This window comes from Pongo pygmaeus, chromosome 11 (genome assembly GCF_028885625.2).
Source record: "Pongo pygmaeus isolate AG05252 chromosome 11, NHGRI_mPonPyg2-v2.0_pri, whole genome shotgun sequence".
In the NCBI taxonomy this organism is placed as follows: domain Eukaryota; kingdom Metazoa; phylum Chordata; class Mammalia; order Primates; family Hominidae; genus Pongo; species Pongo pygmaeus.
In genome coordinates, this window is record NC_072384.2 from 128,131,172 (window position 1) to 128,143,579 (window position 12,408).

At 38.9% G+C, this 12,408-nt stretch overlaps 1 protein-coding gene across 4 annotated transcripts in view; it reads left to right on the forward strand.

Moving 5' to 3' along the window:
* The window catches only part of AGFG1 (ArfGAP with FG repeats 1), an 89,084-nt gene that overhangs the window by 63,533 nt on the left and 13,143 nt on the right, over nucleotides 1-12,408 (forward strand). For all 4 annotated transcript variants that reach the window (XM_054477401.2, XM_054477402.2, XM_054477404.2 and 1 more), the window contains exons 9-10: nucleotides 954-1,033; nucleotides 1,230-1,322. In XM_054477401.2, coding sequence (XP_054333376.1) covers nucleotides 954-1,033; nucleotides 1,230-1,322 — 173 coding nt within the window. The remainder of the gene's footprint in view (nucleotides 1-953; nucleotides 1,034-1,229; nucleotides 1,323-12,408) is intronic.

A 12,408-nucleotide genomic window follows, 5' to 3' on the forward strand; every position in this document is an offset into this window, starting at 1 on the left:
TTTCCATTCTTGCAGATTGTATTTACTAATTTCTTTAGTTATCCTGGTAGCTTATTTTCCTTTAACATCTTTTCTAGAAAGAAATGTTAGGATTGTAACACTTCTGGAAACATAAAGTCTGGAAACATACGTTATATATAATACATGATTTATTGATATTACATTACCGTACATCAGGGGTTCACAAACTGTGGTCCATGGAATGTTTGGGGTACCTGAGACCCTTTCATGGGGTCTGTGAGGTTGAAACTTTCTTTATAATAATTCTGAGAGATTGTTTACCTTTTCATTAATTGATATTTGCATTGATGGTGCAAAAACAATGGCAAGTAAAACTTGCTGGTGTCTTTTTTTTTTTTTTTAAATACTTCAAGTTCTAGGGTACATGTGCACAACGTGCAGGTTTGTTACATAGGTATACATGCGCCATGTTGGTTTGCTGCACCCATCAACTCATTTACGTTAGGTATTTCTCCTAATGCTATCCCTCCCCCAGCCCCCAACCCCCGACAGGCCCCCATGTGTGATGTTTCCCACCCTGTGTCCATGTGTTCTTGTTGTTCAGCTCACACCTATGAGTGAAAACATGCAGTGTTTGGTTTTCTGTCCTTGTGATAGTTTGCTTAGAATAATGGTTTTTGCTGGTGTTTTAACATGAATATTAAGAAGATAGTGGCACCAAACTGTACTAGTCGTTACAATAGTCATATTCCTCCCCACTACTCATTCAGTTTTACTTGTATTTTTTATTTTTTTATGATGATTCTTAATGAAGCAGTAACAATTTTTTTTTACATCTTTACACTTAAATGTCTTAATTTTCTTTGTGTTGATACTGATGCTGTGATACACGATATGTTCATTATTTTATGGCTACCCTGTAGATCGTTACTTTCTTTCTTTTTTTTTTTTTTTAAGAAAAAAAAATGAACTCTTTCAATATTTGTTCTCAGCAATGTTTTTGGAACAGTGCCAGTGGGTGCTTCTGCACAGACACAGCCTGCTTCATCAAGTGTGCCTGCTCCATTTGGAGGTATGTGCTTCTGGTATATACACTGGTTTTTATAAAGAACCCAAATATATATTGTGTAGCATTTTCTTAGGAGTCAAAGCAATGATTTGTTATCAGAATCCTTGAGTTTTCTGTCTTGATAAATATAGTGAAATAATTTAAATCTTAAATACAAAATGTATTAGGATTTTATAGTGTATTTTATAATTTTTTAAAGCTACGCCTTCCACAAATCCATTTGTTGCTGCTGCTGGTCCTTCTGTGGCATCTTCTACAAATCCGTTTCAGACCAATGCCAGAGGAGCAACAGGTAAGAAAAAGAGACAGTCAGTGGAACAGTAAGTTTTGGGGAAGGCATTTATCGACAAAGACACCATGTGAAGAACACCAGAAAATGGGGCCTCTTTCTTAGTGAAGTGAATGGCAAATGGATAGAAGAGTTTGTCCATAAAGACAAATTCTAGCTGAAAGTTCATAAAATCCTGGAATTTAATAGTTGAGAGGGACCTTAGAAATTATCTAGTGTCTGCCCTTTCCAGTTAAAGCTTTCATTTTTCAGGTAGGGAAGCCCAGACCTGGAGATGAGACTCCACAGAACGTTTATGACAGAGATAGGACTTGAACAGAGCAATTTAGATGTATTATTTGGTGGTCTGGTTTCAGAATTACTGGTTGTAACTCATGCAGTCTTAATGGAACCATTTTACGAGAAGTTTTTATTTTCCCTATGAGATTGCATCAGATGACTTTACTACATGAATTCTTAATTATTAGGTCTTTTTCTAGTGAATATCTCTTTCAGTTGTTAACATTTTTTAAGTTATGGAAACTTGATTCAGTTGTGGGTATAAAATACTGAATATTTTCTCTTTTGATAATTTTTTCCCTTAATTCTCTTTATTTTCTCCATTTTATCTTTTTGATTCATACTGTAAGCCAGTCACATCTTTCTCATGTTATACCTCTGATTTTTGTCATATTACCTTAAACACCAGAGATGTTTGCCAATATCTTGGAATGTCAGCAGGTGCATTTGGTATGGCTGGGTATCCATTAAATCTAGAGTTTGTATGCTTTGTTTTTGTGTATATGTCACAATAATTTAGAACTAAAGCCTAAACTCCAGTTATAGCAAATGTTGATATGAAATCTTGAGAGATTAGGTACTTGTAACATTTTAATCAAACCGTTAAGAATTACTAGTTTTTAGTAAATCTCTTTGTCATTGACAAGATTAAGAATCACAGTATTAGGAGTTTGAGCTGTAACTATTTTCACATAAATGTCTTTACTTATACTCTGTTGGTAAGTAGCATAATAGATGTTTGATAAGTATTTGAATTTCACACAAAATTTAACTTTAAAAAAATAGTTTGTTTTAATTCAAGCGTACCTAATGAATGATTGTTTTAAATTTCCATTTGTACAATTTCTTTATCAGGTGTGTGATATGTGCAGTGTTTCTGTTTCTTAGCACACTGTTTTGATTTTGTGGACTGAGTTTGTAAAATGTCTCATGATACAATGGGTTTTTGTACATTGCCTCATTTAATCCACTCAGCTGTCATCAAATAAACATTTTAATTGTGTGACAGCTGAGGGAACAGGCCGAGAAAAGTTAATTGAACATATTTTGAGTACAGCCAGCCAAACTTGTGTTCGAATTCTGATTTATAGTTACTTGCAGGTTGACCATAAGAAAGCCTTTTGAAGAGTGATAGGGGGATGTTCAAACATTTATTGTGATAAAGTTGTTCACAAGATGCTATTATTTATAGATATTATAACTTCACTTAAGAACTGATGAATGGAAACTCAAATTATGCTTTGACTGAGCCTAATCGTGTTGACCTAACTTCTCTGAGCCTTCATGTTGTCCCTATCTATACAATGTGAACAATATTCTCTTGCTGGCAGGTTTGTTGTAAAATTAGATGATGCACATTTACCCTGTATGGTCTTTGCGTTACAGCATATGCTCAGTAAATCAGACCTATTATTTTCCTTTCATGATTATACCTCTGAGTTGGTTCTATCATTAGAGTTAAGGGCCTTTTTTTGCTTATTTTATTTAGAGTATGCAAGTTTTGTAAAAGTTGAAGTTCTATGTAGGATATAAAATAACATAAAATGTACAACGTATGTGCAGATAAGATAATTCTAGTATTAACTAACAAAAATTTATTAGAAAGGTAAAACGACAGTGTCCACAAATGTTTATTTCAAGGTAATACATTTTTTCCATTATAAGTCATTTTGAATTTATCACATTGGTCACCTTTATTAGATTATTATTGAATTGACCAAATCACAAGCATTAACTGCATATGTTTCTATTGAAGCTGAAATATAAACAATACTTTGACAGATGCACTACACGTAAGAATTTCCAGTGTTTTATACCATCAAAGTTAATATTATTTAAGAATTTTTTGTTGCCTTCAAATATATTAACACTGGCCGGGCACAGCGGCTCATGCCTGTAATCCCAGCACTTTGGGAGGCCAAGGTGGGTGATCACCTGAGGCCAAGAGTTTGAGACCAGCCTGGCCAACATGGTAAGACCCTGTCTCTACTAAAAATGCAAAAATTAGCCAGGTGTGGTGGTACGTGCCTCTTGTCCCAGCTACTCGGGAGGCTGAGGCAGGAGAATAGCTTGAACCAGGGAAATGAAGTTTGCAGTGAGCTGAGATCATGCCACTGGACTCCAGCCTGGGCGACAGAGCGAGACTGTGTCTCAAAAAAAAAAAAAAACATGTTAACACTGTGAAATTATATTTTGAGGTACCCTTTGATCCTGGCACTTTGGGATGCCGAGGTAGGTGGGTTGCTTGAAGCCCAGGAGTTTTGAGAGCAGCCTGGGCAACATGGTGAACCCCGTTTCTACAAAAAATAAATTATGGCAGACACCTGGAGTCCTAGCTACTCAGGGGGCTGAGGTGGAAGGATTACCTGAGCCTAGGAGGTTGAAACTACAGTGAACTGTGATTGCGCCACCACACTTCAGCCTAGCTGACAGAGTGAGACTTTAGCTCAAAAAAAAAAAAAAAAAAACAAAAAAAAAAAACAAAAAAAAAAAGGAGGTACCCTTATTGCATAATAATTCTATGTGAAATTTGGAAAGTTTTATGAATATATTTCTCTTTTTGTTTGTTGGTTTGTTTTAGACAGATTCTCACTCTGTCACCCAGACTGGAGTGCAATGGCTTAATCTTTGCTCACTGCAGCCTCTACCTCCCAGGTTCAAGCAATTCTCATGCCTCAGCCTCCTGAGGAGCTGGGATTACAGGTGCATGCCACCATACCCGGCTAATTTTTGTATTTTTAGTAGAGTTAGGGTTTTGCCATGTTGACCAGACTGGTCTTGAACTCCTGGCCTCAAATGATCTGCCTGCCTCGGCCTCCCAAAGTGCTGGGATTACAGGCGTGAGCAACTGCACCTGGATCATTCTTAAAATGACGTTTAAATAATCATTTTTTCTGGATTTATAAAACTTTGGGGCTTTAGTGTTTTTTTTTTGTTTTTTACTTTTAAGTTCTAGGGTACATGTGCATAACATGCAGGTTTGCTACATATGTATACATGTGCCATGTTGGTGTGCTGCACCCATTAACTCGTTATTTACATTAGGTATGTCTCCTAATGGTGTCCCTCCCCAACTCTACCCGACCCCAAGACAGGCCCCGGTGTGTGATGTTCCCCACCTTGTGTCCAAGTGTTCTCATTGTTCAGTTCCCACCTATGAGTCAGAACATGTGGTGTTTGGTTTTCTGTCCTTGCGATAGTTTGCTCAGAGTGGTGGTTTCCAGCTTCATCCATGTGCCTACAAAGGACATGAACTCATCCTTTTTTATGGCTGCATAGTATTCTATGGTGTATATGTACCACATTTTCTTAATCCAGTCTGTCATTGATGGACATTTGGGTTGGTTGGTTCCAAGTCTTTGCTATCGTGAATAGTGCTGCAGTAAACATACATGTGCATGTGTCTTTATAGCAGCATGATTTATAATCCTTTGGATATATACCCAGTAATGGGATGGCTGGGTCAAATGGTATTTCTAGTTCTAGATCCCTGAGGAATTGCCACACTGTCTTCCGCAATGGTTGAACTAGTTTACACTGCCACCAGCAGTGTGGAAGTGTTCCTATTTCTCCATATCCTCTCCAGCATCTGGTGTTTCCTGACTTTTTAATGATTGCCATTCTAACTGGTGTAAGATGGTATCTCATTGTAGTTTTGATTTGCATTTCTCTGATGGCCAGTGATGATGAGCATTTCTTCATGTGTCTGCTGGCTGCGTAAATGTTGTCTTTTAAGAATTGTCTGTTCATGTCCTTCGCCCACTTTTTGATGGGGTTGTTTGATTTTTTTTCTTGTAAATTTAAGTTCTTTGTAGATTCTGGATATTAGCCCTTTGTCAGATGAGTAGATTGCAGAAATTTTCTCCCATTCTGTAGGTTGCCTGTTCACTCTGATGGTGGTTTCTTTTGCTGTGCAGAAGCTCTTTGGTTTAATTAGATCTCATTTGTCAATTTTGGCTTTTGTTGCCATTGCTTTTGGTGTTTTAGTCATGAAGTCCTTGCCCATTCCTATGTCCTGAATGGTATTGCCTAGGTTTTCTTCTAGAGTTTTTATGGTTTTAGGTCTAACATTTAAGTCTTTAATCTATCTTGAATTAATTTTTGTACAAGGTGTAAGGAAGGGATCCCATTTCAGCTTTCTACATGTGGCTAGCCAGTTTTCCCAGCACCGTTTATTAAATAGTGAATCCTTTTCCCATTTCTTGTTTTTGTCAGGTTTGTCAAAAATCAGATGGTTGTAGATGTGTGGTATTATTTCTGAGGACTCTGTTCCGTTCCATTGGTCTATATATCTGTTTTGGTACCAGTGCCATGCTGTTTTGGTTACTGTAGCCTTGTAGTATAGTTTAAAGTCAGGTAGCATGATGTCTCCAACTTTGTTCTTTTTGCTTAGGATTGTCTTGGCAGTGCAGGCTCTTTTTTGGTTCTGTATGAACTTTAAAGTAGTTTTTTCCAATTCGGTGAAGAAAGTCATTGGTAGCTTGATGGGGATGGCATTGAATCTATAAATTACCTTGGGCAGTATGGCCATTTTCACGATATTGATTCTTCCTGTCCATGAGCATGGAGTGTTCTTCCATTTGTTTGTGTCCTCTTTTATTTCATTGAGCAGTGGTTTGTAGTTCTCCTTGAAGAGGTCCTTCACATCTCTTGTAAGTTAGATTCCTAGGTATTTTATTCTCTTTGTAGCAATTGTGAATGGGAGTTCACTCATGATTTGGCTCTCTGTTTGTCTGTTAATTAGTGTATAGGAATACTTGTGATTTTTGCACATTGATTTTGTATCCTGAGACTTTGGGCTGAGATGATGGGGTTTTCTAAATATACAATCATGTCATCTGCAAACAGGGACAATTTGACTTCCTCTTTTCCTAATTGAATAGCCTTTATTTCTTTCTCCTGCCTGATTGCCGTGCAGAAGTTCCAACACTATGTTGAATAGGAGTGGTGAGAGAGGGCATCCCTGTCATGTGCCAGTTTTCCAAGGGAATGCTTCCAGTTTTTGCCCATTCAGTATGATATTTGCTGTGGGTTCATCATAAATAGCTCTTATTATTTTGAGATACGTTCCATCAATACCTAGTTTATTGAGAGTTTTTAGCATGAAGGGCTGTTGAATTTTGTCAAAGGCCTTTTCTGCATCTATTGAGATACTCATGTGGTTTTTGTCTTTTTATATGATGGATTACGTTTATTGATTTGCGTATGTTGAACCAGCCTTGCATCCTAGGGGTGAAGCCAACTTGATCATGTTGGATAAGCTTTTTGATGTGCTGCTGGATTCAGTTTGCCAGTATTTTATTGAGGATTTTTACATCGATGTTCATCAGGGATATTGGTCTAAAATTCTCTTTTTTTGCTGTGTCTTTGCCAGGCTTTGGTATCAGGATGATGCTGGCCTCGTAAAATGAGTTAGGGAGGATTCCCTCTTTTTCTATTGATTGGAATAGTTGCAGAAGGAATGGTACCAGCTCCTCTTTGTACCTCTGATAGAATTTGGCTGTCAATCTGTCTGGTCCTGGACTTTTTTTGGTTGGTAGACTATTAATTATTGTCTCAATTTCAGAGCCTGTTATTGGTCTATTCAGGGATTCAACTTCTTCCTGGTTTAGTCTTGAGAGGGTGTATGTGTCCAGGAATTTATCCATTTCTTCTAGATTTTCTAGTTTATTTGCATAGAGGTGTTTATAGTATTCTCCGATGGTAGTTTATATTTCTGTGGGATCGGTGGTGATACCCCCTTTATCATTTTTTATTGCATCTATTTGATACTTCTCTCTTTTCTTCTTTATTAGTCTTGCTAGTGGTCTATCAATTTTGTTGATCTTTTCAAAAAACCAGCTCCTGGTGGATTCATTGATTTTTGTGAAGGTTTTTTTGTGTCTCTATCTCCTTCAATTCTGCTCTGATCTTAGTTATTTCTTATCTTCTGCTGCCTTTTGAATGTGTTTGCTCTTGCTTCTCTCGTTCTTTTAATTGTGATGTTAGGGTATTAATTTTATATCTTTCCTGCTCTCTCTTATGGGCATTTAGTGCTATAAATTTCCCTCTACACACTGCTTTAAATCTGTGCCAGAGATTCTGGTATGTTGTGTCTTTGTTCTCATTGGTCTCAAATAACATCTTTATTTCTGCCTTCATTATTCACCCAGTAGTCATTCAGGAGCAGGTTGTTGAGTTTCCGTGTAGTTTTGCGGTTTTGAGTGAGTTTCTTAATCCTGAGTTTGATTGCACTGTGGTCTGAGAGACAGTTTGTTATGATTTCTGTTATTTTACATTTGCTAAAGAGTGCTTTACTTCCAATTATGTGGTCAATTTTGGAATAAGTGCGATGTGGTGCTAAGAGGAATGTATATTTTGTTGATTTGGGGTGGAGAGTTCTGTAGATGTCTATTAGGTCCGCTTGGTGCAGAGCAGAGTTCAAGTCCTGGATATCCTTGTTAACTTTCTGTCTCGTTGATCTGTCTAATGTTGACAGTGGGGTGTTAAAGTCTCCCATTATTATTGTGTGGGAGTCTAAATCTCTTTGTAGGTCTCTAAGGACTTGCTTTTTAAATCTAGGTGCTCCTGTATTGGGTGCATATATATTTAGGATAGTTAGCTCTTCTTGTTGAATTGATCCCTTTACCATTATGTAATGGCCTTCTTTGTCTCTTTTGATCTTTGTTGGTTTAAAGTCTGTTTTATCAGAGACTAGGATTGCAACCTCTGCTTTTTTTTTGTTTTCTATTTGCTCGGTAGATCTTCCTCCATCCCTTTATTTTGAGCCTGTGTGTGTCTCTGCACGTGAGATGGGTCTCCTGAATACAGCACACTGATAGGTCTTGACTGTTTATCCAATTTGCCATTCTGTGTCTTTTTTTTTTTTTTTTTTTTTTTTTTTTGAGACGGAGTCTCGCTCTGTCACCCAGGCTGGAGTGCAGTGGTGCGATCTTGGCTCACTGCAGGCTCTGCCTCCTGCGTTCACGCCATTCTCCTGCCTCAGCCTCCCTAGTAGCTTGGACTACAGGTGCCCACCACCACACCTGGCTAATTTTTTGTATTTTTAGTAGAGACGGGGTTTCACTGTGTTAGCCAGGATGGTGTCGATCTCCTGACCTCGTCATCTGCCTGCCTTGGCCTCCCAAAGTCAGTCTGTGTCTTTTAATTGGGACATTTAGCCCATTTACATTTAAGGTTAATGTTGTTATGTGTGAATTTGATCCTGTCATTATGATGTTAGCTGGTTATTTTGCTCATTAGTTGATGCAGTTTCTTCTTAGCATCGACGGTCTTTACAATTTGGCATGTTTTTGTAGTGACTGGTACCGGTTGTTCCTTTCTATGTTTAGTACTTCCTTCAGGAGCTTTTGTAAGGCAGGCCTGTTGGTGACAGAATCTCTCAGCATTTGCATGTGTGTAAAGGATTTTATTTCTCCACTTATGAAGCTTAGTTTGGCTGGATATGAAATTCTGGGTTGAAAATTCTTTTCTTTAAGAATGTTGAATATTGGCCCCCACTCTCTTCTGGCTTGTAGAGTTTCTGCTGAGAGATCCACTGTTAGTCTAATGGGCTTCCTTTTGTGGGTAGGCCGACCTTTCTCTCTGGCTGCCCTTAACATTTTTTCCTTCATTTCAAGCTTGGTGAGTCTGACAATTTACGTATCTTGGCGTTGCTGTTCTCAGGGAGTATCTTTGTGGCGTTCTCTGTATTTCCTGAATTTGAATGTTGGCCTGCCTTGCTAGATTGGGGAAGTTCTCCTGGATAATATCCTGCAGAGTGTTTTCCAGCTTGGTTCCATTCTCCCCGTCACTCTCAGGTGTACCAATTAGACGTAGATTTGGTCTTTTCACATAGTCCCGTATTTCTTGGAGGCTTTGTTTGTTTCTTTTCACTCTTTTTTCTCTAAACTTCTCTTCTCACTTTATTTCATTCATTTGATCTTCAGTCACTGATACCCTTTCTTCCACTTGATTGCATCAGCTACTGAAGCTTGTGCATGCGTCACGTAGTTCTTGTGCCATGGTTTTCAGCTCCATCAGGTCATTTAAGATCTTCCCTACACTGTTTATTCTGGTTTGCCATTCGTCTAATCTTTTTTCAAGGTTTTTAGCTTCCTTGCGATGGGTTCGAACATCCTCCTTTAGCTTGGAGAAGTTTGTTATTACCGATCTTCTCAAGCCTACTTCTGTCAGTTCGTCTAAAGTCATTCTCTGTCCAGCTTTGTTCCATTGCTGGCGAGGAGCTGCAGTCCTTTGGATGAGAAGAGGCACTCTGGTTTTTAGAATTTTCAACCTTTCTGCTCTGGTTTCTCCCCATCTTTGTGGTTTTATCTACCTTTGGTTTTTGATGATGGTGACCTGCAGATGGGGTTTTGGTGTGGGTGTCCTTTTTTTTGATGTTGATGCTATTCCTTTCTTTTTGTTACTTTTCCTTCAAACAGTCAGGACCCTCAGCTGCAGGTCTGTTGGAGTTTGCTGGTGGTCCACTCCAAACCCTGTTTGCCTGGGTATCACCAGCAGAGGTTGCAGAACAGCAAATATTGCAAAACAGCAAATGTTGCTGCCTGATCCTTCCTCTGGAAGCTTCGTCTCAGAGGGGCACCTGGCTGTGTGAGGTGTCAGTCGGCCCCTTACTGGGAGGTGTCTCCCAGTTAGGCTACTGCGGGGGTCAGGGACCCACTTCAGGAGGCAGTCTGGCCGTTCTCAGATCTCAGACTCCATTCTGGGAGAGCCATTGCTCTCTACAAAGCTGTCAGACAGAGATGTTTAAGTCTCCAGAAGTTTCTGCTGCCTTTTGTTCGGCTATGCCCTGCCCCCAGTGGTGGAGTCTATAGAGGCAGGCAGGCCTTGTTGAGCTGCGGTGGGCTCCACCCAGTTCAAGCTTCCTGGCCGCTTTGTTTACCAAGTCAAGCCTCAGTAATGGCGAGCGCCCCTGCCCCAGCCTCGCTGCCGCTTCGCAGTTCAATCAAGACTGCTGTGCTAGCAGTGAGCAAGGCTCCATGGGTGTGGGACCTGCAGAGCCAGGCGCAGGATATAATCTTCTGGTGTGCCATTTGCTAAGACCTTTGGCAAAGTGCAGTAGTAGGGCGGGAGTGTCCCGATTTTCCAGGTACCGTCTGTCACAGCTTCCGTTGGCTAGGAAAGGGAATTCCCTGACCCCTTGTGCTTCCCAGGTGAGGTGATGGCCCGCCTTGCTTCGGCTCACACTCTGTGGGCTACACCCACTGTCCAACCGGTCCCGATGAGATGAACCCAGTACCTCAGTTGTAAATGCAGAAATCACCTGTCTTCTGTGTCGCTCATGCTGGGAGCTGTAGACTGGAGCTGTTCCTATTCCGCCATCTTGGAACTCCCTTCTGGGGCTTTAGCTTTTTTAAAAACTGTAATATTACATAGTAACTCTCATTAGGAGATTAGCCTATTGTGGCCTAATTTTCAGATTCTATGATAGTTAGTGTTCCCCCCCCCCCAGCCTTTAAATCTAATTAATAGAGATAAAATAATTTTTAAATAGTGGGAAATTTTTATAATTCTTAGGTCTCTCCTTTGTCACTGAATGAATAGTCATTATTTCCTACCATTTATTTTAATTAATGAATGGTTTCAAAGATTTTTTTCCCCAAGGAAGGGTACTTACCAAAATGCAGAGCTTATTGGATGGCATCTGGCCCTCATATCTTTGTTTTATTACCTAGGCGGAAACTGATTTGCTAAGATTAATGAATTTGCCTTAAAGGTTCAAAATTCAGTAATGGCTTATCTGATATTAATACCCAGAATGCTTCTGAACCAACACTGTTTTTGTTCCAGTACAGTTGCCTCCATATTTATACTTCAGTTGCACATTGATGAAACATACACAAATTAACATTATGTACTATTCCTTGTATCTAAATACTTAGTAGGCTCACTTCACTTGCCTAGCATACTCTGGAAGTGAGGATTAATACAAAAAAGGGTTGGAGGTAGCTGAGCAAAAGCAAAGAAAAAACCCTAAGTAGAAAGTTACCTTGGGCTGTGAAGGATATATTTTGTATAGAATTGCTGCTGATTTGCTCTCCTTGTGCTCTTTCCCTCTCAGTTTACTCTTAATATTTGGACATCTCTAATATTTAATAATCTACAATTGGTATTTTAAAAAGGAGCCAGAAATGAAAATTGCCAATTTGGTAATTAAAACAAGAAAGACAGGAAAGTTGTAAAAATTAACACAACAGAAAAATTAAACTTAATAGCAGTCTGGAGAAAATATTTGCAAATCCTACATCTGATAAGGGACTTGTATTCAGAATGTGTAAAGAACTCGTAACAACTAAATAATAAAAAGACAACCCAATTAAAAAGTGAGTAAAATATTTGAATAGACATTTCTCTAAGAAGGTATACAGATGGTCAATAAAAGAAAAGACAGTGATGAACAATGTAAGGAGGTAGAGAAAATAGAAACCTCATATATTGCTTGTGGGAATATAAAATGGTACAACCCCTTGGAAAACATTTTGGCAGTTCCTCAAAATGGTCATCATGGAGTTACCATATAACCTAACAGAGTGCCGCTATTAGGAATATACCAAAGAGGAATGAAAACATAGATCTGCACAAAAATTTGTACACAAATGTTCATAGCATCAGTATTTATCATCGCTAAGAAGTAGAAACAACCCAAGTGCCCGTCAACTGATGAAACCAAATGTTGAATAGTCATACAGTGACAAATTACTTGATAATAAAAAGTGATGAAGCGTTGATACATGCTACAACATGGATGAACCTTGAAAACGTTCTGCTGAGCAGAAGAAACTCGTCACAAAAGGCCACATATTTGTGG